The sequence below is a fragment of the Besnoitia besnoiti genome, chromosome V (assembly GCF_002563875.1).
Source record: "Besnoitia besnoiti strain Bb-Ger1 chromosome V, whole genome shotgun sequence".
In the NCBI taxonomy this organism is placed as follows: domain Eukaryota; phylum Apicomplexa; class Conoidasida; order Eucoccidiorida; family Sarcocystidae; genus Besnoitia; species Besnoitia besnoiti.
The window spans coordinates 3,117,214-3,145,189 of record NC_042360.1 but is presented as its reverse complement, the minus strand read 5'-3'; the positions used below and the strand labels follow the sequence as shown (position 1 = coordinate 3,145,189).

At 57.4% G+C, this 27,976-nt stretch overlaps 1 protein-coding gene across 1 annotated transcript; it reads left to right on the top strand.

Moving 5' to 3' along the window:
* Positions 1 to 1,335: 1,335 nt before the first annotated feature.
* Positions 1,336 to 26,021, top strand: BESB_062580 (uncharacterized protein; the record flags this gene model as incomplete). Its single annotated transcript, XM_029364672.1, has 40 exons — positions 1,336 to 2,194; positions 2,688 to 4,224; positions 4,511 to 4,555; positions 5,158 to 5,514; positions 6,019 to 6,394; positions 6,590 to 6,683; positions 7,077 to 7,211; positions 7,618 to 7,724; positions 8,169 to 8,270; positions 8,795 to 8,855; positions 9,288 to 9,368; positions 9,699 to 9,829; positions 10,249 to 10,401; positions 10,907 to 11,189; positions 11,721 to 11,887; positions 12,543 to 12,645; positions 13,128 to 13,199; positions 13,511 to 13,602; positions 14,135 to 14,294; positions 14,653 to 14,889; positions 15,037 to 15,167; positions 15,352 to 15,959; positions 16,407 to 17,248; positions 17,736 to 17,857; positions 18,116 to 18,232; positions 18,735 to 18,784; positions 18,974 to 19,062; positions 19,478 to 19,647; positions 19,993 to 20,119; positions 20,452 to 20,557; positions 20,912 to 21,068; positions 21,518 to 21,662; positions 21,840 to 21,948; positions 22,328 to 22,407; positions 22,711 to 22,815; positions 23,344 to 23,518; positions 24,117 to 24,246; positions 24,609 to 25,137; positions 25,515 to 25,605; positions 25,916 to 26,021. The coding sequence occupies 40 exons, from the start codon at positions 1,336 to 1,338 to the stop codon at positions 26,019 to 26,021; spliced, it is 9,141 nt and encodes a 3,046-aa protein (XP_029219380.1).
* Between the last annotated feature and the right edge of the window lie 1,955 nt (positions 26,022 to 27,976).

Sequence of the window (27,976 nt, the reverse complement as noted above, 5' to 3'; positions counted from 1 at the left end):
AAGCCCGATCTGGCTCTGGCGGCGCGGTTGTGGCCCCTGGTGATGACTGGAATTGAGCATACGAGCTGATCCTCGACTGCCGCGACGCGTAGTCCCCGGGGCTCACCGTTTGCTTCGAACATTAGTCTTCGCTGTTCTCTCGCCCCTCGCGGTGGCTTGGCTTCCACAAGGTTTCATGGCCTCTACTTTGTATTCATCCATCGATTTGTTATTATTATAAGCTCGACCTTCATACTGTGGAATCCACATCACCCGTACGCGCTTTCGAAGCCTGTCGGGTGCGCTGCTTCCGGCTGTCCTGCGTCTGCCGCATGCAGCGCGGCGGTGGCATCTGACGCAGGCAGTTTTTGCTTATTTTTGATGTAAACGGATATCCCTTTCGAACACAGCTTTTAGTTTTTTTCTCCGAGGTACCCGGCGCTTCGGACCATTTTTGAGCACTATCGCCCTTTTTCTGTCCACGGACCGCGCCAGATCTGAGCTTCTCCTCAGTCCCCGATCGCTGTCTGTGCATATGACAGATGAAGGGAGCTACTTCCAGCGATATGACTGTTTGACCATGGGCGAGAAATATATTTTCGGCTCTAGATGCCAAGGAAGCGCAACCTGTATAGACACATGGCTTTGAGTCAGCGGGTGCACGACGCAAACGAGCGGGCAACCAGCACAACAGCTACCATAGGTTGCTGTCCTGTATTCGCGTGCGTTCTACACCTCTCTTTCCACTGCTTCTCTCTTTCGGCCGTCCCTGTCATTCCGTCGAACCTCGGACACTTCCTCGCCGAGCTTCTCCTTCAGCATTTTCTGGTGTGTGGTCTTTGCACACGCGTACACACTGCCTCTGTAGGACTTGATGCTGCGCCAACACAGAGTCTAGTCGATTGCATCTCCACGCACACGCGCCCTTACAAGGAGAGCAGCGTACACCGTTGGGTCGCCGAGCGGTCCTGGAGGTGGCGGGAACGAAGTTACCTCGCAGTCTTGGCGGATTTTTGCACCTGCCCCCTATTGAGGGGAGAACTCGCTAGACACGCAGGGACTCCGGAGCCGCAACATACCGGATATTAGAGACAAGGGAAGGCACCATGGAGATGTACGGCCAGGACATGGATCCACTCGGCAGGCCTCCGATCCCTGAACGTCTGGAAGCGAGGCTTTCGCCTCGCCTCCTCTCCGTGCTTCGGGAGCTGCAGAGTGAGTAGTTCTGCGCGGTGACAGGTGGCGCACACATGCCGCTTTCCACTCGTTGCCGGCAATCCAAGGAGGCCCTTCTCATGGTTCCTCCCAGTCTCTCGCGCTGACTCCTAGCTTGCATCGAGCGCCTGGCGCTTGCGCATGCTGTCTCCGCGCCGTGGCCGAGCCAGCCCGCTTGCCTCGGCCTCCCACAGCAGAGCGGGCGAACGATTTGACAGTCGGAGAGCTGATATGGGGAAGAGACGCATCGCGCTGGAGATGCAGTTGCCCGTAATTTTCAAACGTCCTGGCGATACACTGCCTTCCTCGCGTGCGTTGCAGCCCAACTCGCCTTTCATCGTGCCCGCATTCCGCGCGTGTGTGTTCGACCCCGTAGCTGTCGCCGACGAGAAAGGGCCATCCCCTTCGCTTCGCGTCTCCGCCTTCTGCTTGGTGTACGTGTCTGCGCGGCTGTTTGCGGTCGTTGTCTGCTTTTCAGCGTCGCCACAGTGCGCCTCGTCTTCGCCGGAGTTTGACGCGGCGTTGCAGTGGAAGCATCTGCGCGAGATTCGAGAGGAGCTCTACGACATTCAGCAGAAATGCGGCGTCGTGTCGTGGCCGCCGCCGGTGGCCTCGGATGCAGATTCCTCCACAGGGGACGAAGACGGCGAGCGCCTCGGCTGGATGGTGCTTCTGCTCAAGCTCCATCAGACCTTTGCGTCTCTGCTCTTTCCTCCCTCGTCACCCGGCGCGGCGGAAGGGGCCAGAGGAGGCAAGGCATGCGACGCCGAGACTGGCAGCAACGCCGACACGTCGCCGAGGGACGCGGAAAGCCCTCGATTTCCGTCGGACACGCCGAGCATTCAAACCAACGAATTCGAAATCTCCTCGCTCTGGCAGCTGCTGCAGGCGGGGCCCGGAGGCGGCTCGACAGCCAACGGCATTGGGGCGGCTGCGACAGGCGCCCGAGGCGCGGGCGCTGGAGGGACAGGGACGATCTTTGGCGGCGCGCTGCTTCCAAGTAAGCAGATACCACGCGTCAGAGGACGCCAGCAGTGCATGGTGCGCCAGGGGACAGGCTCGTGATTCGTATGTTCCGCGGAGGGGGATGCCCAGCAGCGCTTGATCGGATTCCAGAGCCGATGAGGTTCCGCTCATGCTTTCCCCTCTGCCGTCATTTACATGTGGACTGCATGACTTCCCCGCCGCGACTATTGGCTCTCTTCGGTAAATTGTCGCACACGCGATGGATGGATGTCGCGCGCGCCTTTGCCAGAGGGCGGCGCACGCCTCGCCCTTTCGTTTTTCCCCTCTTTGAGCCTGCACCAGACGCGCCTCGACTCAGCTTTGCCTCTTGAGTGAACTTTCGCGCAGTAGAGCTGCAGGCAAAAACCCTGAAGTGTGGCGTCTTGCACTCTCGCGGAAAAGGGTCGATACGTGCTCTCTGCTCAGAGGAGATACTAGGTTTCGTTGTTTTCGGTGACGTACGCGCTTCGGTCTGTCTTTCTTCTCAGGCATGTCGGGTTTGCTGACGCGTCAGGAGTCCGTCGCAGAGACACTGGGGCGGTCGACGAGCGCGGGCGCGGCCCCCACGGCGGATGCTTCGTATCTGTCGGGCGCCGGCGCGCTGCCGCGCTCACCGTCGATGTCCTCGTCCGGCGAGCAGGCCTTGGGGGTGTGCGACGCAAACGACGGCCATCGACTCCCTTTCGACGTTCTGTTTGAGGTGCGGCGCGGCTGCTGGACTTCGGTCTGCCGCCGGCAGCAGGCGGCGCAGCTCCGGGAGCACCAGCAGCACCAGTCGCAGCTGGTTTCGAGTTTTCTGCACAGTCGGCCAAACAGCTTCCACAGCGGAGGCAACGGCAGCACGCCGAGCACCTCCGCCGGCGGGCCAGGCTCGACGTTCTCGTTCTCCTCGGGGTCGCCCAACGCGGGCGCTGGCAACGCCTCGGCGGCCTACGACACCTCAGGCGGAGTGGTGAGCAGCGGCGGCTTTGGCGGGCCTGTCCCGTTCATCGCGCGCGCGCCGTGTGCGTTCTGCGCAGCCTCGCTTTCGCCGCTGATTCGCTTCGAAGAGCACGTCGACCCGCGCGCGCCCTCGCAGCGGCGCCTGCTGGTCGTGCTGGTCATCGACAGCGAAGTTCTGCACTTCTGCTGCTGCAGCGGAGGCCGCTTCGAGGCGTACTTCACTGCACTGATGGCTCACCTCATACTCGCAGGCTGCGAGGAGCTCCGGAAAACCCAGGCGGCGCCCGCAGGCGCCCCGGCGGCTCCCCCCCCCCCAGGGCGCAAGGCGAGTGGCGCCGTCGAGGCGGCGGGCCATGACGCGGCCGCGGGCCCCGCGGAGGGCGAGCCCAGCGCCCGTCCGGAGTCCCCTGCCGCGGCGTCGGCTGGCTCGGCCAGCTCGAAGAAGAAGTCAAAGAAGAAGAAGAAAGCTGGCGCGAGCGGCAGTCCTCCGGCACACATCCCCGCTGACACTGCTGCATCGCTTGACGCCGAGGAGAAGAGCAGCGGCGCGACGAGCTGCCCATCTCCGTCCCGCGCGTCTCCTTCTTGGCCAGTCGCGGCGGGCGCGCCGGGCTCTCCGGTCGCTTGCGAGAGGTCCTCGTCTTCGCTGGATCACAGCACGCGCGTATTTCTGTCTTGGCTCAAGTTTCCCAACTTTTTTCCGTCGACCGACGAGATGGTCACGCAGCGCGCGCACCACGCCATGCGCGTGGTGCTGGACAGCAGCCGCAGCGGGCTGACGCCGGGCGAGGCTGCGGCCGGCGGGCGGGGCGGGACGATCGGCTGCTGGCGCATGACGAAGGAGAAATTCAACTGGCACACCACGCTCCTCACCTCCGCCGCGGTCGAGGCCGTCCGCGACTCCTTCGCCGACCTCACGCTCGACGTCTGGCACAGCTGCTTCTACGGTGCGGCTGCGCAGGCCGCCGGCACCAAGTGCGCTAGCAGAGAGCGACTCGAACAGCTCCTCATCGCGCTCCTCGGCAACAACGACCCGCTCATTCGCCTCGAAGCCGTCAAACTCCTCAACGCCTTTTACGACCGGTGAGAGACAATCCGAACCTAACACTCCACGCGTGCGAGCGTCGCACGCGGCAGGGGGATACCACTGCGCCGCTGTGTGCGGATACGCCCTTCCTATGGATGGAACGCCGACTCTGCACAGACGCCTGACAGCAGAAAGAGGCCTTTTCTATCGCAGACAAACGTTCAATGATATATATTTATATATGTGTCTGCGCGTTCCGGGGGTGTGTGTTGGCTAGGCGCGCGTCGCGAGCTGAATTGCAGCTGCGGCCTTGTGTTTTCGCTGTCGGTGTGGCGCCTTCAGACACGACTGGCAGCTGCGCCAACCCTTCGTTCCCCTCATCAAAAAGTAAGTCCTCCGTGTTGTGCCCTCTGCGTCGCCTGCGGCTGACTCTCCGGTGTGGTGTCTTTGCATTTTATGCCGCTACTCGGTTTCGTCTTGAGCCGCCGTCGTGCAGGAGGACTGCATTTGGATCGCTGGGCAGCCGGCGAGAGGGTCTGCGGGCCGCTCAGGCAAGCCTGTATCTCTCTCTCCTCTGTCGAGAACCCGGTCGTCTCTCTGCTTTCGTTCGCTGCATCCCCTCGCGGCGCTGCGCCGTTTGCAGCGTATCGGTCCCTTCGGCGTTCGTTCTACGCGCTCGCCCACCGCAGGCTCCACCCTCCTCCTGTGAGGAGGCGGCGCCTTCTGTGCGCGCTGGAGGCGTGGCTTGCAAGCGCGCTCGCGTCTCTCCAGAGGATCGGCTCTTCTGTGCCTGGATGCGTCTGGCTACGCGCTTCCGCGCGGGAGCGTTCCGCTCCGACTCACGCGAAGGACATCCGGCCGTCTCTCCGTGCGGGTGCAGCCTCCTTCGCCCGCATGTTTGGCGGCGCGGTGGGCGCTGGGTGCCGCATGCGCTGGGTGCCGCATGCGCTGGGCCACTCATCGAAGGCCTTCTGTGTTTTGCGGTTCAGCGTGGCCGACCGTTTCGTCCTGAGCGTCCTCATCGAGGTTTCGCGGCCCTGCGCGTCTGCCGCGGAGGAAGCCTCGCCGCCTACGGACGTTTTCGCCATCCTCGCGGCGCCGTCGTTCAACCGCGCGAGCTCGACGGAGATCTACTCGTACCACTCCTTCTCGTGGACGCTTCTGCAGTCCTTGCCCCCCACTGCGCACGGCGCGGAGACAGCGCCTCACACTGGCGAGAGCCAGGCGGCGGGCCCCAAGCTCGTTCGGAGACAGCGGTGGCTGGGCACCGCCGACTTTGGCCTCTTCACGCGCTGCGGCTTCTACGACTGGCGGATCTGCAAAGCGAAAGAGAGCGACGGGTCGTGGTGAGTAGCCGCCAATCGCGGCCGCAGGCGCTGCGCAGCCGGCTGACCCTTTTATTTCACACGTGTTCCCCTTCTCCTCTATTGAGGGTCTAGGGCTATAAATATATCGAAAATACGCTATAAACGTGGATGTGTCGGCTCCTTCGGACGCGTGCCGGTGGTGGCTGCGGCGCTGGACGTCGTCGCGTGGGCGACTCTCGATGGGGCTCCTGCCGCATCATTCTTCTCTCTCCTGTCTTTTCTCTCTTTGGTGGTGGGTCGCTTTCTTAAGCTCGCGGCGCACGCGCTTTTTTTGGGCGCGCGTTCGCATGCCCCTGGTTCATCGCCAGCTCGGGTGTGTCTTTTCTGTCGAGTTGCCCCGCTCTTCTGGCGACTCGGGCTCTCCTGTCTCCCTTTTCCACGGCAACGAACAACTCCGTCGCGCAAAGCTCGTACCTCCGCCGAATTCCCGATCCTTGGGTTCCTCACACACCTGCAGCACCAGGTTTCCTCCCCGGTGTGCAGGTGGGTCGTCGAGCGCGCCGTCTCCTACGACTCACACAGGAGCGCGGCCTTCCCCACGGCGTCGGCGGCCGTCCTCTCTGCGCCGCTGGCGGTCGCTGAGGCCCTCCAGAGCCCGGCGCGGTCTCCGCCCGCGCAGGAGACGCCAGAGGCGCGCCTGCAGCGCAGAGCCGCGGAAGGGCCCGTCGGCGCGGCTGCGGCGCGCGCCGCAGCTGCTGCACTCGCGGCGGCGTTCCCCATGCGGCCGCGGAAGTCTCCGCATGCGCGCACGAGGCGATTTGACGGGCAGCGACACCTCGAGGCCGGCGGCGTGGGGACGCGTGCGCAGTACCCCGAAGGCGAGCGGAAGAAATTGCTGGACGAGTGCATTCCTCTCCAGGTGCGTCTCGACGGGATAAGAGTTAGGGACTCTACCTCACGCCAAGATGCGTACGTCTCGTCGCCTCGCGGAAGCCCAACGGGGTGCCGGTTCCACGTGTGGATCGCCTGATCACTGAGACCGACTTTCGTCCTCGTTCAAGCAGCCACTTTTACAATCAAGCTTCCTGTTGCGTGCCGCCTCTCGCCTCCTCAGGGTCGCGTGGTGGTCCTGCCGAAAGACAGCCGGCAGCTGCAGCTCCACGAGGTCTTCGTCGACGCCCACGAAGCTCAGTGGGACGAGGAAACAGGTAACCTGCCCTCGTCCACGACACACGGAGAGACCGTATATGTATATGTGGGACTTCTTACGTGTATGTATGTATGTATGTATGTATGTATGTATGTATGTATGTATGTATGTATGTGTCCTTGCTCTTGGAGCCGCCGTCAAGCCTTGCTGCGGGCGCGTGCGTGGCGCAGTACCTACGAATGTGTGTCTTCCTACGTCGCGAGCCTTTCGCCTGGTAGCAAACTGCAGATGCGTCGCCGCGTCAACGCGTGAGCGGGCATGGAGTTAAAAAAACGCAGTTAGCCTTTCGCTGTCCCAGCCGGGCGGTGGCGGCCGGCTGGGACTTGGGGCCCTGGCGCGGCGCCGTTCGATCTTACGCTTCGTCAAGTTTTTCGCAATGGATGACTTGCAGGGAAAGTCACGCAGCGCGGAAATTTCGCATGCGTGGCGGAGGCCTTGCCGACGCTCGCGAACGCGGGCGTGACGGCGACGCTGGTCACCGGGGCGATGGAGAGAGACTGCGGCGACATGGTGTACGATGCGGAAGGTGAGCGGAGACACTCTTTACGTTTCCGCCTTAGGATCATACCAAAAGCGTTCCCTAATGTTCCTAGGAAATAGGAGATCGCGTTACGAGCTGGCGCTAGAGACCCATTTGTCGACGGCCCCTGCCCATCGTCTCAGCTGCGCTGTGGAGAGCACAAGTGCGGCTCGGCGGCAGGGGCCTCAGATCGTTTGCGGCCGCGGCACTGCCTGAGTCTCGGCATCCACGATAGCGGATGTGTCTTATTCCAGCCTCAAGCCTTTCTCTGGGCTCGTATCCTGACTCTCGCTGCGTGTCAGTGGATCGCCGGCCTCTGTGCCTTTTGCCTCTGCGCCTGCCTCTCGGGTCATATCGTAATCCCTGTTCTCACTTCTCGCTGCATATATGCTTCCTTCTGTCTCCTCTGCAGGCAATTTTGACTATGCGAACCCCGACGCGAGCCCCTTCGCCTCCGTCTGTCGGGCCTCGCCCTGCGCGCTCCTTGGAGGCGTTGGCGGCTTTATGGAAGTTATGCAGGTGCGTTCTTTGCTTGACTTGTGCTTCGAGGGGCGTCGCCGGCCACCTTTTTTTTCTCGCTTTTCATCTCTCGCTTGCCTGTCGGCGTCTCCTCACTTGAGGGGGCCGGCTCCGTGACCAGCTTTAACGCCCGTTTTTCATGTACTTTTCCTCCCTTCGGCATTCGCTCGTCGCTTTGCGCTTTGCATCTGCGCGGCATCGTCTGCCATTCACTCTCACTGTTTCCCTCTCTCCCTTCGTCTGGAGTCTAGAGACGCGTTCTGCCTTCAGGACGCATCCGGTCGCGTTGGTTTTTGGGGGGGGCAGAGTATTGGGTTGAAACCGCGCGGATGACGGCCTGTTGCCGTAGGGGCGTGGTCGCGAAAGAGGGCGGATAGAAGCGCCGCTGGCGCCGCTAGCTGCCGGAGACCGGCCTGAACGCATGCGTATGTTTTTACTTTTCAGGAGGCGCGACGAGTCGGCATGAAGATCCTGGTGCAAATGTCGAACGGCGTCTCCGCGGCGCACCCCCATCGTCGCTACGCGCCGCATCTTCTGCACTTCGAGGTAAGCCGCTGGGGCGCCCAACTCGAAATTCGCGGAAGCATTCGTATATATATATATATATATATATATATATATATATATATATATATATATATATATATATATATATATATTTGTACGTGGGCGGTTCTCGCAAACGGCACTCGATGGAGACCACACCGGGGAACCGACGGAAGCTGCTGCACACGTACGTATAGGTATATATATGTGTATGTTCATATATATATGCATGTATATATGGATATATATATGTATATATATGAACGTGAATATGTACATACATGTCTGTATATATTTGTGTGAGTCTCCCTGGACTTCCGTGCCTATGACGGCATGCCAATATGACGGAGAAAGGGCGAAGCGCGAGTGGCTCTTCGTTGTAGATCAACTCGGCAAGCAGGTGACGGCGTCGCGGCAGCGAGGCTGTGAGGCAGGTGGACGCGCGGTCCAGCGAGCAGCGCTTTGCGTCGGCTCCCCAAGAAAAGTGTAGGGTTTAGGGGCGGACTGAGTTTCGTTTTATTTAGGATGCCGACGGGAAGAAGCAGATCCTCTACGGCGGAGAAAACAGGGGGGTCCTTCCACAGGGTACGTGCGAGAAACCTGTTTGCATGCCTGAGGCAAGCCACAAGATAAAACTCCCATGAAGACAACTTTCGATGCATGCACACACTTCGCACATATACAGAGAAGTATACACGTATGTAGATACATGCACTTCTATCTGATTTGCATGAACTCGTCTCTGCGCTGCTGGGGGAATGACGTGGGAGTGGTCGCCAAGACTCCCTTTCGGCTAGCAAAGCGAAACGACAAGCGCTCGCAGGCGTCGCGTTCCAGCGCCTGCTTCCTTTCCCGCCCTCCGCGTGACTCCGGCGGTCAAAGCCGCCGGGTCATAAAGGGTCGCGAGGCCTTCCTCTAGTTGCGCGGCGGAGATGCTGGATGCCCGTCGCGCGCCGACTGCGTCATTCAGCATGGGAAACTCAGACTTGCCTTGATATCTTCTGCGTGACTTCGCAGAGACTGCCATCCTGAACCACCGGAAGCTTGAAACGTGGCAGCTGTTCGTCGACGACGTCAAGATGTGGGTCAAGAAGTTTGGTGAGTCTCCATTTCGCATGCTTCGCTCAACAAATCTTGCCTGATTGTGTCCGTGAATGAAGACGACTCTCGCGGTAGCTCGCATAGTAAGCATTTGCCTCGATTCTGTTTGTAGAGCTCTGCCGCAGCCCTGCGTGGCTCATCTCCTCGCTGACTCCGAAGAATTCTCTCCTCGCGGAGTCTGTCCGGCAATCGCGCAGCCTGCGTGAACACCCGCACGACTCGTGTGTATTTATGTACTGGTTCGAATATTTGCTGGTTGATCTTAATTGTTTTTTTGCACTAGTTATTTGCGTTCGCGTGCGATCTGGCACGGTGCGTCTTCTTCAGGGATTGACGGCGTGAGGATTGCCAACGCGCAGGAGCTTCCGCAGATGCTGGCGACCGACGCGGCGGCTCTCAGCCGAAAAGATGCGGACGGGCAGTTCCACTACGCGGCGCCGCATATCATCATGGGAGAGGTAAAAACTTTTTGAGTCGATCGAGTTGCTGGCGGCGGACCCTCGATGCATGCACTAGAGTGTTTTCTGCCCAGTCGTGCACAAGAAGAGTCTGCGAATCGGCAGCGAACAAAGAACGCGGCTATCTCTTCGCGTTGTTGCTGAGGCGCGACTCGCGTATTCATCAGTCACATCATGTATTATATATATGCATGTGTGGTTGGATAGATAGTACGTACGCATTCATGTCACTTCAGTAGCGCTCCCTCAAGTGCACGTCTTGCCGGCCGCAGAAGGAGCCTGTCTCTTTCCTTCCTTACCTGCGGCGGGAGGTATCCTTCGTTTCGCTGCATCTCTGCGTGCGCGACTGGCGCAGGCGGCGCGGTCCGTTATTGGCTGTTTGGCTCTCGACTTGCTTGGGATGTTCTTGACTCATTCAGGTTGTCGTCCCGCACAGCAGCTCGTTCGGCGGATACTGGAGCCTGGCGTCGCTTGCGAGCTCGGGCTTGTCGCCGAGCGCCTCGTTTCGCAGCGCCGCGTCGGTCCTCGCGGTGCCCGCATTCCTCGACTACGCGAACCCGTTTTACGTGAAGGTCAGTGCAGCGCCGAAAAGAAAGGCCTCACACTCAACATTCGAACCCGCCTCAAAACAGCAACACCAGACCCGCAGGCGCACACGCACATGCACGAATATACAATTATATAAATATACATATGTATATATATGCATATATGCATCTCGTTGCCCTGCTCAGGCGTCTGCCTACGCAGTGGCCGACGGAGAGCTGCGCCGCTATGCATGTATATATATGTATACGCTTGTGTAGATACCAGACATGCTTGTTCGCTCGGTCGGCGTTTTGCCTCGTGGAGGCAGTGCAAGATCGGGGTGAAGGGGCGCTGCCTCTTGAGGACTAGGCACCGCCCTCTCGGCTCTGGACGTGCATGAGAGCGTGTAAACAAATGTCTGCGGGGGGCATTTATATAAATGTATACATACATACATAACTACATACTTTTATGCACATCCATGCATGCGAGTTTTCATTTGAGGATCTTTCGTGCTTGTCTGGCGGCCGTATGGTGTGCACTGAGCAGCTGTGTCGCAGCGTGTGGCTGGAGAGCCCCGAGTTTTTGTTCATCGGCGAGTGCTGGACTGAGCTGCAGCAGCTCGCGCAGCTTCAAGAGCTGCAGGGCTCGGGCGCGTCCCGGGGGTCGAGCTTCCTCCTTCCAGGTGGCTCCACGGGCTTGCATAGCGCCGCCCACGACGCCTCACTCGCGACCCACGTGACGGAATTTTCTGTCGTTCCTTCGCTGCTCATCACCAGCGGCATAGTTCCGCAAATGCAGCTCCTTCCTTCCGTCCTCCCCGCTGTGCTCGGTAAGAAATCGCTTTTCACACCGACGCGTGGAGTTCCACGTATCCATGGCGACGCTTGCACAAATACTGACTCGTACGTCTCAAAGCGGTATGGCTGTCGCGACCTCTCTACGCAATAAATTCCGCAGTCGTCTCATTCACAGGGGTATCCCACATGCAGTACCTCTACATTTGTAGGTGTAGGCGCGCTCATAGCCTAAACCATAAACCATGATGCATGTATGGATACGTGGCGGAATTCGGCTGCTTGTGCGCGGCCCCCGGGGGTCGCTTCTGTACCACGCTAGTTCCATAACGTACACATATATTTTTATATATGTAGAGGCATAAGTATATATACAGATACACACAAGTGTATATATATATATATATATATATATATATATATATATATATATATATATATATATATATATATACGTACCTGTAGTGGTACGTTCCGCGTGCCGCTGACGTCTCGCCTGTCCACTGGACGTCTGGGTTTTGTTTTTTCACATCTGTGTGCGCCACGTGTGCGGTGTCTGCCTCCAGGGAAGAAGCAGCCGGTGATTCCCGTCTGCCCGTCTCAGCGTGGTGACGAAGGAGCGCTGCGGCAGGCGCAGCTGCGTACGCCGCCTCTCTCGCTGCCGCCTCGATCGCTCTTCTCGGCGCTCTTTGCGATGCACCACAACCTGCCTAGAGGCGCCTTCCTTCTTCAGGTAAAGACTCGAAGACAATCTCGATGCCAATGCGAGCGAATCCGCCGCCGCGGCGGGTGGTCGCTCTCTGCCTGCGGCGCGCCCACTCCCTCCGTACTCTTTCGCATACCGACGCCGAGGTTTCTATGATCTCGAAAATGCAGAAAATCGTTGTTCCCTTAATTTGTTTAGTACACGGCGCACAAGATGCTGATATATATATATCCATGTATTTATATATATATATATATATATATAACGGGCTTTTTAGGGCGCTGACGAACTCAGCTGCGCCTTCCAGCAAGAACGACAGGGCACCCCAGCTGTCTCGTATTTCCGTCTTTCACATAGCTGTCTACGTGTATGCATAGCTCTATTAAGTATCCATGTACGTATGACAATATATAGATAAATATGTTACAGAAGGCGCTCACATCACAGCGCGTGTAGTGTCTCTGATTGTCGCGTGCCTGCTTCTTGCTTGCTGATTTATCGTCCCAGGCTTTGTGCCTTTATATGCCGTTTGAATGCATCTTGTCGCACATCCGTAAGTTCGGTGAACGTTCAGAGTTTCTCCTCCTTTCTGTGCACACTAAACCTCATTGCTTGTCTTCGTTTCCCAAGTTTGCTCCACTCGCCTCGCTGCGGTTTGGTTTCATTGTTAAATTTAATTCAGGCGTCTTGCACCCCTGCGTCGCCTCTGCCTGCTCTTGTCTACGGCCGCGCAGCCTGGGCGGCGGTGGATCTTCTCATGCTGCTACCGGACATCCCTTGCACATGTAAGGAAGCAAAACGTCCTTCATTGAAAAAAGACATTTCATTTAAGCATGTTACCAGTTCGGTCTCCGCAGCGACTGCGCAGCTCCGGCTTGGTGTCGCTCAATCCCCTCTCTCTGTTTTCTAACGACGTGTCTGCTTCTCGCGGGGCCGGCATTGCCGCGCTGCGCCGCTCTGCCTTCTCTTCGGTTTCTCGGCTACCCAGTCTTCCTCGCCTTTCGGGTCCTTTTTAGGCGGTGTGCGCAGCCGTGGTCTTTGTGGCGTCGCCCTGCTTCCTGTCTCTCCCCTGCGACTACCGCCTTTTGTCGGTTTCGTGCCTCTGAGTGTGGGCGCGCGTGCCTTCTTGCGGCTTCCATCTGAAAGCCAGATGTATATATATATATATATATATTTGTTTGTACAGAACCGCATGCATATAGGCATATGTATATGTATGTCTATATACATATATATATAGGAACGCTTTGCTTTTCTTTTTTCGCAGTCGCGGGAGAGATGCAAGGCTCGGCCTGCCGTCTCGGCGTGCCGAACTTCTTTGCAACGGATGGCGGCAACGGTAAGACAGGAGAGAAGTGCCGAAACGAGGCAAGCGGGCAGCTGATTTGCTTCTGTCTCTGATAAGCGTCTTGCACTCCTCTCGCGGTCACTTTTCATCGAGATTTTCGCACTCAGCTAGTCTTCTCGGAGATAAGCTCCTCAAGCGATGCCTCCGGCGGCTTCCTTCACGTTTTTCGCACTTTTGTTTTCTGTTTCGTTGAGACGCCGCTACCTGTAGAAAGCCAGCTGGCGCCTGAAAGCCAGCTTCCTCTGTATCATCGTCTGCGCATTTCTAGAGGTCTTCTCTGCGTTGTGTTTTCTTTTCTTCAGTGGCGCGCCTGAGAGCGGCGCACCACGCGGGCGCAGGTGCGGCGGGCGGCCCTGGAAAGCTTCACATTATGCAGCACCCTGGCGGCGATTTGGTGAGAGGAAGACAAAGCTGTGGATTTCAAACGAAACTTGAAATTAATTAAAGCTTTTTGTGTGGTCTTCAGTTAGTAGCGTTTTAGTACCAGTATCAGAAAGTCGACATTCAGATAGCACTGCAAAAGAAAAAATTACCATGTGGTTTTTTTCCTCTGAAACACTGAGAAGGGTATTTCCGAGTTAATCTTTCTTTTGCGGTCGTCGCGCCGTCATTATGCTTTGGAAACTCTTGTTGACGCGCGCCTTCGTGCTCATTTTGCCTGCGACCCGCGGCGTTGTGCCTTCTGATGTTTGTGGCTGGAAGACCTTGCATTCGTACGCCCCCAGATATCAATCTTTGCACACATGCAGAGGTATACATGCATATATATGCTAACGTAAGTATGTATTTTCGCATGCACGCATATATATATATATACATACGTGTATGAGGCTATATGTGTGTGCATCTCGGGATTCCGTGTAGTGGCTGCCTCGTGAACCGCTTTTTTTCTGCAGAAGACTCGGCTTCTTTTTGTTTGGATTCAGGCAACATTCTTCCGCAGTTACTCGCGCATTGGGCTGGGTCAGGTCGGCGACATCGGTGGAGCGGGATCCCCCTACAGAGGCCCGCCAGCTCTCCAGCGCATGCGCGGCGGAGGCGCCAAGCCCGAGGTGATTCGCGGCGGATACACTCGATATCCGGCAGGTAAAGACTACAAAACGCAACTGGCGTTCGAGACACTCCGGCGCAGCCGCCAGAAAAGACGTTTCGGCGGCTTCGCGCGCATGCGTGCCAACCGCATGCGAGCCGCCAGGCGGAAACAGATTTGCCTTTATAATTTGCGAGTGCATGCTCATATATATGTATATATATAAATATACATATGTGAATGTATGTATCTAGGTATATCGGTGTATGTCCGTGTGATTTGCATTTTCATCGGCTGTGCATGTTTGGCGCGTTTTTGTGGCTGCGCTCTGTTTCGTTCGCGTTTTCCCTTTCCTGCTGTCTCCCTGCTTCGAGTTGTCAACCCGCCGCGTGCGTAGTCTTCGTTTGCCTGCAGGTGGCGCCATCGACGCGCACACCACGCCTCGCAGCGAGACGCGTGAAGGCGCGTCGACGCCGGGGAAGCCAGAGGACAGGAGCGACGGCGAAGAGGCTTGGCCGCCGAACTCCACGCTGCCCGTCCTCGAGCGCGTTCGGCTTCTAGACGGGTTCGAAAGCATTCGCCAGATGCCCGCACTCGAGCAGGAGGTGCAGGAGGCGGTGCTTGGCTCTCGCGATGACGGCACAGAAGGCAGTAAGGCGCGCCGCCTAAAAGAATCCGGAGGCAGCGAAAAAGACGGGATGAGTCTGCGGGCGCGAGAGACCGCGTCAGCGTTTCGAGGGACGGCTTTCTGAGGAAGAGCTGACTTGCGCGGCGAGTCTGCTTGCGTGTGCCGAGCAGGGTTTGACCTGAAAAGCATTCACCGCCACTACGCGGCTCGCCGCAAGCTGAGGAAGAAAGAGCCCTGCCTGCACAGGGGCCGCGCCATCCTTGTCGACGTACGCAACCCCGACGGGCACAGCCTGACAAAGGTAAGAATCCAAGCGCGCACGCGGACTGCCGTCTCCACCTTCGGGGTTGCTCGAGCTTTAGCCGGCCACTCGCACCAGAGATCAGATTGTGTCTGAGTAGCGAGCTCCTTCCAGCCGGGCGTTGTCACGTGTCGGCGAGGCTGAGCTCGCACTCTGTGTGCCGCTCGATGCGCCGTTTTCTCAGGCGCACCGCGTCTACGAAGAATGGCCTGAGGCCGCTGCCAACTGCGACCCTTCGCTGCCTGCGCAGGCCGCGGCGGCGGCAGCCTGTCGGCGTTTGCTTCACGCAGACCCGGCGGGCGAGTCGTCGGAGGCGCGCTACGAGCGGCAGCACTCGGCGCTCGCGGGCGACTTAGATGAAGAAGACGAAGCAGATGAGCGCGAGCTTCTCGAGGCGGAAGAAGACGCGCTGGCGGAGCACGCAGAGGGCGACGAGCGCGTGATCGCCTTCGTGAGGTTCGACGACGAGCGAATCCGCGAGCAGGTGCGGCAGTGCGCGCAGCTGGCGGCGGCCCTGGCGTCCTCGAAGCCGTTGCAGAGCGACCGCAGCGAGCCGAGCCGCGCCGCGGCGCAGCGCGACAGCCGCTATGACGGCTGGGGGAGCGCGGGCGAAGAAAGGCGAGCGGGAAGGAGCGGAGAAGCCCCGCGGAAGATCGACGAGGAGAAAGAGACCTGCCACGGGCACTCGCTGGTGCTGGTCGTGACGAACCTGTCTGACAAGCCACTGCACGACAAGAGCGTCTCGCTCCGCGCCCTGGGCGTGGCCTTCCGCCAGCACCGAATCAAGCACTGGTAAGGAAATCCGAAAGCATTTGAGTGGAGACCCGCGAGAACGCAGACAACCAACCGACGCCCGCAAGGCAGGAGGGACAAGTGTTGAACACCATGAATGCTGGCGCCCTGCCAGGCGCGAAGCAGTTTGAGAAAGCCGTACGTTGAGGAAACGAAGCGAGCGGGGGTGGGGGGGGGGGGGGGGGGGCGGAGATCACAACTGAGAGTGAAGAGAGCGCACTCTCTGAAGCTCGGTCGCGCCTAAATGCGGCGAAACACACGGCTGTTTCCCTCGCGGCTCCGTACACCTTCCTGCTGCCTCCCCTCTTGAGGCCTCGGCCTCTCCTTCCCCACGTGTGTGGAGCCGATCGCTGCGTGGCTGGCGGGTTCAACGCAGTTCGGCTTGAGCCGAGGCTGAGTGCAGGAGCTTGACGTCTGCTTTCGCGAGTGGTGCGTTTTTGTTCTCAGGCGCTTCGTGCTGCAGATGTGCGACTTGCTGGCATGTACCTGCGAAACGAGCCTGGAGAAGTTTCTGAAAGCCCACCACCACTGCCAGCCGTCTTCGTTCGCCGCGTGCGCGTCGGGCGACGCGGCCTTTTCAAGCATTCTTCCAAACGTGGTTTCGATTGAGGAGCTTCTCTCCGAGCCGTTCCTGCTGCCGGAGATCCCCCCGTACTCGTCGCTGCTTCGCGGCTTCACTCTCCTCCCTCTCTCTGCGCCTTCCCAGGCCCTCGCGCCCGCGCTCGGCGCGGCGGATGCCTCCGCAGGGCGGGCGCGGGCAGCTGAGGCCGTGCCGCGGATGCCTTCGCTGTATCCCTCCCTCTTCTGCTGTTCGCTGCTTCGCCTCCAGGGCTTGCTGCGGCGGCTGATTCACCAGCGGCCACTGGCTGCGCTCGCGGCGAGCGTGCGAGGCGCTGCACACGGCCCAGGGGTCGCCGAGGGCGCGGACTCGCTGCTGCCTTTGGCTCTGAAGAGGACACGGAGCCGGCGCGCACTCACGCGCGGCAACGTGATTCTGCACATTCTGCGGCAAGTCGCGGGCGATCCAGAGCTCTTCCTGGCCGCCACGCAGAAGGGCGACCGGGGGAGCGCGTCGGAGGCGGAGCTTGACCTGCTCGCAGAGTTCCTGCAGGAGCTCGCGTTCGCGCTGCGGTACCGCGAACACTTTTTGAAGGAAAAGCGGGCGCGCCAGAGCCTCGAGGACGACGGCGCCTCCGGCGAGGTCCACGAAGAGGAACGACCCAGCGCGTCTCTGTCGCTCTTCAGCATCTGCTCAGACAGCCAAATCTTTGAACGAAACGAGGAGTTAGGTGAGCGATGCGCACACTCGCGCGATGCCTGCCGCTGGAGGGTTTCATGCGCGACTCGCTCTACCGCGCGCCTTCTCTTTGTCTGCCTCGTTCGCCTCGGCTGGACTGACGCCTGCCGCACGCGAAATAATCTCAGAGCTCTGCCGTCGTCTCCTCTGCCAGCGCAGGTCCTCTGCTTGCGTGTGGGCGGGGCTTTTGCGCCTCTCGCCCAGGTCGACGGCTTCGCGTGCGCGTGCGAATACGCGCCTTACACGGATGTATTTGTTCGTGAACACTCTTCTGTGTGTCTGTATACTCACGCACTCCGTCCTGTAAATTTAACCCGTAATCACACACTCTCTTACCAGCATATATATATCTATCTATACATATTTGTATATCTATTTGTTTTTCTTTGGGAGAACGGTCTGCGTCTTGGTGACGTTCACGCCCCTCTGCCTCCATTCGTTTTGTGTGTTTTGGATGATGTGCTCTTTTCGAATTTCAGCTTGCACGTTCATGGCGCGTCTGAAGCGTCTGGTCGCCGGCAAGTCGGCGCCTCCTCCGATGCAGGACGGTGGCGAACCGGCGCCGGAGGAGGCTTCGCCTGCCATTGCCCTTGCGACAGAGGTGAAACATCCGAATTTGCTTCCTATAGCTTGTTTTTCTGTCCACGCTTGGTCGTCCTTAGTTCCCGCAGATGCGCGATGTCTTCCATGCGCCAACTTCCCTCTGCCTCCGCTGTTCTTGTCCTATAGCTTCGTCTCGTGTTGCCACGAGTTTCCCTGTGTTCGCCGTTTCGTGAAGCTGTTTCATAGCTGCTGCTGTCGTATCTAGCGCGTCTCGCGCTCAAGGTGGTTTTGGTTTTTGGTTATTCTTTTTTCTTAGGTTCTTGAAAAGAATTCTTTGGGCGCAATCTGCTTCGTCACGCCGGAGCTGGGGCGGTGGTCGACTGTGGGAGGCCTCGGCGTCATGGTGGACGAACTCTCCACGACTCTCGCCACGGTTCGTTTTTTTTTACTTTTCTTTCGCTTTTCGCGGCTTTCCTCTCGCGTCTGAGGATCGCGTGTGTCCTCCATGTGTAGCGTGAGCGCTTGCTTTCGCGAGTCGCTCCCCGCGGAAGCTGCTCGTGGCTGTGAGGTCATGCACCGCGCACATTTTGTCTGGTACATAGGTGTGCGATACATATACATATATCCATATATACATATATATATGTATATAGCTTATATATCTTCCACCTCCGTGGACACGCTTAAGCTTTCTTTGTCATCTACATCTACCTCTTTATCCATCTGTCTTTCTATCTACCTATCTATCTACCTGTCTACCTGTCTATACTGCAGTTGCGTGCCGTCTGTCTCCATCTCAGTCTGCCCTGCCCATGTGAATGTGGTTGAGTACGCTCTGTGAGCCGGGTGTCTCCCGCCTGCTCGCAGGGGGGCTCACGCAAGTGTCCTCGAGAGGCGCATTTTGCATCAAAGGCTTGAGTGTGGCGTGTCTTCAGGAGCTCGGTCAAGAGGTTTGGGTCGTCTCGCCCTACTACGACCGCAACAGGTAGGTCAGTGCCTGCTGTGTACGGAGGATGTGGTTCGCCGTCAGACGCAATACGTGAGCTGGGTCAGCAGTCCATCCCCCACAGCTGTCGTCTACACTACCTTCTTGCTTACCACTCTCGCGTTCTCACTGTGCGTCCCGCGTCTCACTGTAAGCTCCCCCCGCCTTCTCGCGTCTCTTCTGTTTCAGGAAAGGCGAACAGAACTACCTCGCCCGCGACGGCATTTTCCACGCGTTCAACGTCACTGTCAACGTCGGCGGCGAATCCATCACGCTCGGTACGCGCGCGGCGCGGCATATCGCTTCAGAGAGTTCGAGACTCGATAGGCAGGAGCACAGTGGGAGGGTTCAGGGTCAGCGAAGTCGCGCTGGAGCTGAAGCGTGGCGCCGCAGTCCCCCTGGATGGCGTTATTGTGAGTCTGCCTGCGTAGCCGGACGTTTACGCTACTCATGAATGTACTAGAAGTATGTGTATATATATTGTGCGTAGATCTGTATGTATATGCCTCTGCTCGTCTGCGCAGAGATGTCATGAGATTGTGTCTGCTAGCAGATGTGCGGACGCACACAGACGCTGCAGTTGATCGCGCGTTTTTTTCTACGGCTCGCCTGTCTTTGCCTTTCTGCCGGTAGACGCGTGGGCCTGGTAAGTCACGTCTGCCTTCTGATTTTTCCTTCTTTTCCGCTTCGCAGGCGTCCACACTGGCTCAGTCGTGCCTGGCGTGAAGCTGTTCTTCCTCCACTGCGCGTCGGTCTTCCCGCACATCTACCCCGACGTGTACGGCCTCGAGCAGATTCGCTTCATCGTCACGTTCGCGAAGGCCACGCTGGAGATCTTTTGTCATCTCCGCCAGATCCCGCCAGTGAGGCCCCGCGCTCTTCCAGCACCCGCGAGGGCTCTACACGCTCAGTCTCGGGCAGTGTGTGTATGTGTGTCCCAGTCAGGTCGTTTTGCCGCCGCCGCCGCGTACGGTGCACGTGCGTCGCCACACGCTCAGGGACGAGCCGATGCAGCCGGCGATGAGAGCCTCATGCATCTGCCACAAAGTAGCTCACCTATCTAGATATGCGTATGAAAGATAGCGCAGTACACACATATGTATGTATGTATATCTGCGCACACATTACATAAATACATGTACGAACATGTGTCTATATGTCAGCGACTGGCGCGAGAGCGTTTCGCGTGTCGTCTGGGTTGCTTTCAGCTGGTCATCACGAATGACTGGCCTACCTGTTTGATTCCGGCGTACGCGAAGCGGCGCTTCTTCGGCAGCGTCTACGACTCGACGACATTCTACCACATCATCCACAACCTAGACTCCACCTACGAAGGTCAGGCTGGCGACCCCTGCTCGCCAGATGCTTCTCGGCCGCCCTGAGGGCTTTTTGAACTTCCTTTCAGTTTGAGGCGTGTGTGTCGACCTCGAAGCCCTGCGGGGGAATGCACGCGTCTCACGCTGCTCGACGCACGGGGCTCTGCGCCCGGCATCTGTTCCAGATACATGTGTAGCTAGATATATATAGATTTAGATATCTGTATGTATACATCGACAGATTCAGAAGTATGTCCATGTGTCTGTGCCTGTCTGCGTCATACATGGGTCAGGCCTTAATGTCGCTTCACGCTGCGGTGGAATGCCGCTTTTTTTTGCCTCTCACCTCAGGTCGCATTTACCTGAACAAGCGCGAAGACGTGTATTGGCTCCACGGCCTCCCGACAGACCTCCTCGTGGATCCTCACTGGCACAATTTTGTCATCAATCCTTCTCGGTAAGTCCACTGCGTCTCTTGTGCAGGCGTATTTCGCTCCTGCTCTCCTGATTTAAGTACACACACACGGGAATTCAGGCTCTCGAGCGAGGCGCAGGGTGACGGCGAAGCTACCAGCGAGGGCGCCGGGCTCCCGCAGAAGCGCGAGCTCTCGCCGACGAGACTTCTTCTCCTTCCTCGCAACCCCCCCTCCCCCGTGGAACGCCGAGAGGGCGGACGGACCTGTCGTACGCAATACATGCGTGTATGTGCACACGCATATCTGTTTCAGCATGTGTGTGTAAAGAAGCCTGCAAGGTGCGCGGCTCTCGCCCTTCCCAACCTTTTTTTTTGTTTCCTGCTTTTTTCCTGCAGGTGCGTCCTCCTCCAGTGCGACGGCTGGGGCACGGTCTCGCCGTCGTACCGCGATGAGCTGATGGGCGAGCACGGTCAGACCAACGCGTCGCCGCTCGCGCCGCTGCTGCGCCGCCACCACCATCCCTTCGCGACCCCCAACGGCATTCCCATCAAGGTAGGCGCGCACCCGCGAGAGCTCGGCAAATGTCCCCGTTTCATCACAAATACGCCAAGAAAAATGGAGCTTGTGGCCAAGGACATGTGCCTACGCCTACGTGTATGTTTGCATATATATATATATATATATATATATATGTACATGCGCATGTATGTATGTATGTATGTATGTATGTATGTATGTATGTATGTATGTATGTATGTATGTATGTATGTATGTATGTATGTGTGTATGTATGTATGTATATATATATATCTCTATATATATGAAAAGGCATGGAAGAGCGTCTGCGATGTTCAGAGTTCTTTTTTAAGGTGCTCATGTGCACACGTGCTGTCTGTGGTTCAAAATGTGTGCTCAGAACTACAAACCGTATATATATGTGGATATGTAGATGTGCGCTGACGTATTACCACGTTGGAATGGTGTGCGCGTTGGTTTCTCAGCTTCGTCTTGAGCGTCTGAAGAATCTTGGCTTCCGCAGCCACTGGGAGGCGAAGGCGGCGCTCCAGCGTCACTACTTCAAATTCGAGAAGGGCGACGACTCCATTCCTCTGCTCGCTTTCATCGGGCGCATTACTCAGCAAAAGGGTGAGGAGAACCCGAAAGCCTTAAACCCTAGATGTCTTCTTTCCACCGGAGACTCTGTGTGGCGCTGCTCATCTTTCGAGGGTGGCCGCTCGAGTGTATAGCTTCCATGTGTCTGACGGCAACGTAGAGAGCCGCCTCGTTTTCTCAGATTTTTTTTTGCACTTTCCTTGTTCTCAGGAGTGCATCTCATCGTGGAGCTCGCGGAGAACCTGATTCGCCGCTACAACGGCCGCGTGCAGATCCTCGTGGGCGGCATGGCGAACTGGAAAGACGGCTACGCGGCGAGGTAATTTTTGACCCCAGCCCCCAAGAAAGACGCAAAACAAAAATCGAAAGCGGCACTGGCGCAGGCCTAGCTGTCGATACAAATAAAGCGCGAAGCCAAACGCGGAGCCTCACAGCCACACGCACATGGACAAATCACCAGACAAATCCAAGAAAAAAGAGAGATCTGGAACTGAGAGGCGCGGTAGCTCTCGAACCGCGACTGAAGCACGTGTGGGAGAAGCTGAGAAAAAACCCGCAGAAATATTTAAAAGATCCTTGCAGGGCCTCCACGAGGTAGAGTCATCTTTGGATTACGTCTCACCTCGCCTCGCCTGCGTGCAGAGGCTTCTCGGCTCCATCTCGTTCGCCCGATCCCTTCTCCCTTTCTTTTGTTTCAGGTGTGCGAATCAAATGCTCGACCTTCGCGCGCGCTTCCCGCACTCCTTCTGGGCGGACCCTGGCGAATTCTTCTCAAACGGTCAGTTTTTGTTTCTGTTGCATGGGAGAAGACGTTTGCTGCGGCGTCTGTTGCAGAATGCAAATCATGGAGAGTTCGCATGGGTATCTATCTCGATAGAGGTGTGCTCGCGCTTGTGATGCAGGTCTTCGCACTGCGGAGCGACACTCAGAATGCCGCGTTTTCGTGTTAGGGAATCTATTTTTGTGACGTTTCCCTGCGGAGAAAGAGACTTCGTCCGACGTAGGTTTCCGGATGAGTATATGGAGAGACGTTTTGGCTTTTTCGAGCGATTTTTGGTTGCGGGTGGTTGCCTCTGCTCAGGAGCGCTTGTGAACCTTGGAGCGGATTTCGGCCTCATGCCGTCGCTCTTCGAGCCTGGAGGCATCGTGCAGCACGAATTCTTCATCGCAGGCACTCCCGTCATTGGTAGGCGTCTCACGTGCCCCGTCTCGCTCTTCGGGAGAAGCCGCAGTTGATTTAACGCAAAGAAGATGAGGCGCGTGAGGCTCTCTTTCGCAACTGCCTGCGTTGTGTCCGTGGATAGTCAACGGATTCTCAAAGAGCTCTGAAAAAAGCGTGGCGCCCGCTGCAGCCGCGTACGAGGAACTGGTTTTCTGGGGCGGGGGGGGCGTCGCGGATCCTGGGCTAGCCTGGAGACAAGAACTCAGCTTTGTCGGCTCGGTCGCGCGCGCCGTCAGGAGTCCCTCGCCGTCCTTTTAGCTTTCTCAAGCAGTCCAGGGGGTGGTGGTGTGCTGCAATCATAAAGAACGTCGGCTGCGCGGCGCGGTGCCTTCCCGCGGGAGCAAGCCTCGCTCGATCGGTCTGCGCCTTTCGCGCTCTCCGCTCCTCCGCTTGCTCTGGAGTCTGTCTCTGGGGATGGCGTCTGTCTGCTTCTTTTGGCTCTACTTTTTGTGTAAATGCACTTCTGTCGTGTGCCTTCTCTCGCTTTTCCAGCATTCAGGACTGGAGGCCTCAAAGACACCGTGCGCGAGGGCGGCATGCTCTCGGGAGCTCTGGCGGGCGCGTCTGTCTCCGTCGAAGCTGCAAGGCAGAATAACGGTTTCACCTTTGACGCGTACACCGCTGGAGATTTCCTCTTCGCCATTGAGCGAGCGCTGCGTCTCTTCAGGCAAGTCAAAGGAAGAGGGAGAAAAACGCCTTTCCTCGAGAGTTATGTGTTGAACGTTTGGTGTGTGCGTCGCAGCCGCCCCAGTCAGGTGCCCCGAGCCGCCGCGATACATTTATGCATATGTATATATATGTGCAGATTATTCATATATAAATAAATGTATTTTTTTATGTAAATATTATGTAGATGGAGTCACACATGCGTAGAGGGAACTGTTTGTGCGCACTGCCTACCCACGGGTTCGAGCGCGGCTGAACAGCTCCAAAGACAAAAGACGTGAAAGGGGAAAGAAGAATCAATGAGAAGCATCGTCTTGCGTCTCAAAGCAGGTTCCCAAACCATAAACCCCAAAGTTGCATCGATTGAGCAGGCACAGAGAACTTCCATCGTTTTTGTCCACATCGACACGCATCTGCTCAGACGTATCTGAATACCTGCGTGCGTTCCACGCGTCCGTGTGCATACAAACGTATGGGACTCCCCCCGCGTTTTACAAGCCTTGATCCATGTTGATAGATGTATACATGCGCGCGTGTCTGCGCGATTTCTCTTCATCGGGCGCTGCTTTTGCGTTGCCCCCACAAATGTGTGCTTTCAGCGATCGAGCCAAGTACGAGCAGCTGCGGCTGAACGCGCGGGCGTCGGTCGTTTCCTGCGAGGAGAGCGCGCGCGCGTGGCTCGGCGAATTCGCCCGCCTGCGGAAGAAAATCCCTGTCAACGAAAAGCGGGTGAGGACACGACGAATGCGTCGCGTGGAGAGCGCTGGGGGGACAGGCCCGGCGCGAGTCCCGCAGGAGTCTTTTGCGTGGCGGTTGCTGTGCGGGCTGAAGCTGAGGAAGCTCCAGCGCGCGGTGGCTGCGGCGGAGGCCTCGGACGGACGGGCTCCCGCAGGGCTACGTGTGAAAGTGCGCTGCGCAGATCCCTGGAGTGCGGCAAGGCTGAAGGAAGCGCGAGCCGGTGACAGCAAAGGGCGCGCCTGAGGACTGCATGTATCCAGCGCACGCGCTAACCGTCGCAGGAGCGCCACGGCGTATCGCTAGGGTGTAGGGTTTATACCGCGTCCCCTGTGTCTCGCCCGGTCTTTTCGCAGGTTCAGGAGATTTTCCACTCTCTGCCCGAGTGGTCAGAAGCGAGCTGGCGGCAGCGGCGCGCAGCGAACGCGCGAGAGGCCTCGCTGTTCCGCTCGTCGATTGCGGCCGCGTCTGCGCCCGCTGCGGCGCCGAAGCCGGCAGCGGGGACGGTGATTGACTCGCTTCCCCGTGGTCCCGTGCCCACGTCCCCCTTCCCGCCGGCGACGCTCCTCGAGCTCCTGCAGCTCAGCGAGCGCCGCGCCTTCGCCGAGGGCAGTCGCGAGCGCGCCGCGCACGAGCCCGACGTGGAGACTGCAGCCGCACCGGAGGAGGGAAGCCTCGCGGGCGCCGCTGAGGCGGCGGGCGCGGGCGCGAAGCGCGAGTCGGCCGGCGACGCGCGAGAAGCGGGGGGCGGCGACCGCAGCAACGCCGGTCTGCAGCGCGCCCACGGGAGTGCACTGAGGCCTCAGAGCACGCTTCTGATCCCCTGCAGGATCAAATACACGCCCGAGCCTGGAAAGCCGAGGCCGCGAACCGTCGCCGTCGCAGGTGCGTGGCGGAGCTCAGATAGGCGAGGGCCTCGCTAGGGGAGTGTCTGGCGCCTGTCCCTCCGTTCCTGCGAGAGAGACCGGCGGAAGTGGCGCAGTCTCTCGCGCAGGCGACCTGCGTGCCGGGATGCGCGAACTCCGTTCGACTCCGCGGGAAACCCTACACCCACGTATACATATATATATATATATATATATATATATATATATATATATATATATGTATGCATTCATACGCGTGTATATGCATATGTATGAAGGCAAATTTGTACGTGCGTGGGTGTAAATGTGCGTGCGTCGTGCCTGCGTGTCAAGTCTCCTTTTCCTTATGTATGGCGGGAAGCAGACGTGACTGCGTTCCCTTGTTTCTGTTTTCAGGGTCGTTTGACGACTGGCATGTCCGCCGGCCTCTCGTTTGGGACAACGCCCTGCAGGCCTTTGTGATTTCACTCGCGCTGCGCCCTGGGAAGTAAGGCGCTTTCTGCTGCTCGGTTCGATTGGGCGTTCGCAATCCGTTTGGCTGGATCCGCTTATGGAAATCAAAAGACCTTTCACAGAATTTGGAAAACCAGCATTGTGTGCAAGCGATACAAAACTCACAATAAGAAACTAAAGCCATTATCGTTCCTAGGCAGTTTTCTTCGCATTCGCGTTGAGTAGTTCGGTTTTCGTGTCGCATACGTAGTTATTCGGGGCAGTTTTAGCGCGTCTGAGGGTCGGCTTTCGCCGTTTCCTGTTGCGGCATTGTTTATGAATGCGGATTTCGGGCGTTTTTGCAGGTATTTCTACAAGCTCGTAGTCGACGGAGAATGGGTGTGCGTTGCGGATGCGCCGAAGCACAGGGACGCCTCTGGCAACGAAAACAACTTGCTTCACGTCGTTTAAAACGTTGGGGTGTTTTTCCTTTATTTTTCTTGTTTGTCCGGTATCATGCACCTCGAACTGTTCGTGGCTCGTGGGCGTCGCGACTTCTTTCCTCACATTGGCCGGCTAGCTGTCTGGGTGTCTTTGTCGGACTTTTTTTGTCGCTTCTTTCTGGTATTTCGCGTCGGCTGTGACGGCCTTTCACCTGGAGTCGAGCCGCCGCGCTGTCTGCGTGGCGCGAGCGGATCTTTCCAGTAAATTTTAACCTAAGATGCGCGTGTAGGTTGTTTTGTGTTTCTTCTGCAGCGATAAAGTAGCCTGAGTTCATCTACGCACATGCCCGTTGGGCGGTTGTCTGGTTTCCCTTCCGCTGTATGGCTTGTGTGCATTTTCTGAACAAGCGCCTATATCTTTTCACGCAGGTTTATTCGCGCTTTTGCCTTGCGAGCGGCTGGTCCGCGTGTGCATGTTCGTGCTTGTTCGTGTTTGGCAAGTCACTGCGGTCTCTCTTTCATTATGTTTAAAGATTTGTCTGTTTGCACCTAAGCGTGCGTGTCTATACAGTCATGTGAGCGGCCGCCCGGAAGGGCCGTCGTTGTGCTCCAGTGATGCCTACGCGCTCGGGGTTTTTGTGGATAAGCTTGGGACCTGCGGTCTTGTGTTTTTTGTGTCTATTTACAAACCGTGCCTTGCTTCAGGGAGGCAGGCGCATGCGGCGGTTTACGTAGCTATACACGCGTATTCCTGGACATGCGGCGAGGCGGCTCGAGTTCCATCTCGCAAACTCACATGCACCGCACCGTCTTCTCCTCCCCACCGCTCTCGCATTTTGCCCGGCCGTGGCTATTGCTTCGCGTGCGTCCATGTATGTCCCTTACGACACGCGCGGAATTACAATTTTGATCTTTTTGTTTGTTCATGCGTCAGGATGCAAGTCCCTGTCGTCTGTTTGTGTATCTCGGGCCTCGTCACGTGCAATCCACCCCGCTGGCGAGAGTATCCAGTAGTATCTTATAGACCTGCGGTCGATTCCCTCTGCCGTCAGCAGTGCGTACACCGACTCGTACTGCGACAGATTGTGCATATACTTGCTCCGTATTCAGCAATGCGCATTTTTCAGCGTGTTCCGACGACATACACATGGATTGCATGCGATCCTGCACACCTGACTAAACCACGTTGGCTGAGCCGCAACTCTTGTTTTCGTTGGAGAGCTTTAGAGCCTTTTTGTCTCGTGAGTATGAGTGTGTTGTGCAACTGAGGAGACGTGCCTTCCCGTCTGGCACTTGGCTGCGTCGAAATGCCGACGTGCGTAAGCCACTGATGATGATAACATTTTTTCCGTTTCGTGCGCGACTGTCCTCGCCACGTTTGTTCACCAGGAACTTGCATGTGCGGACCGTGCGAAACTGCAATCTGCGGTTATGGGAGTGTTTCCAAAAGCTGAAAGGAAGCGAACAATCACCCAAAAAGAAACCTAGGGATATCTAGGCCTCCGGTAGACAGGTCGTTTGCAGTTCCCACGCGCGCAGCATCTATACATGCCTAGTTAGATATATGGATAGTGAAGATGCATGAAGTTAGACGTGTACACGTGAACCCGGATATATATATTAACAGACAAAGTTTCACCTGGCGCACGCGGGGCCGGTAAACGAGAAATACGCATGTGCAGGCATCAAAAGGTGTATAATACCCAGCGCGTTTCGGCCGCGGTGCATGCTGTCGCTCTTCTGTATGACTACAACAAAATGGTGTCTGCATAGATATTTACATATTGATACAGACATGTAGAGACAGAAGGTTGTACTCAGGCTTATTTACACTCGACGTGGAAGTACAGGGGGCAGCCTCTGAAGGGAGGTTCGATTGTGATTTTGCACGGAACCTTCCTAAATCGGAGTTCAACATGGCGGCTGGGCTATGGTCGATGTAGTCAGTTTGCCTCTCTTTTTCTGACACTTCGCTGCGCCGGC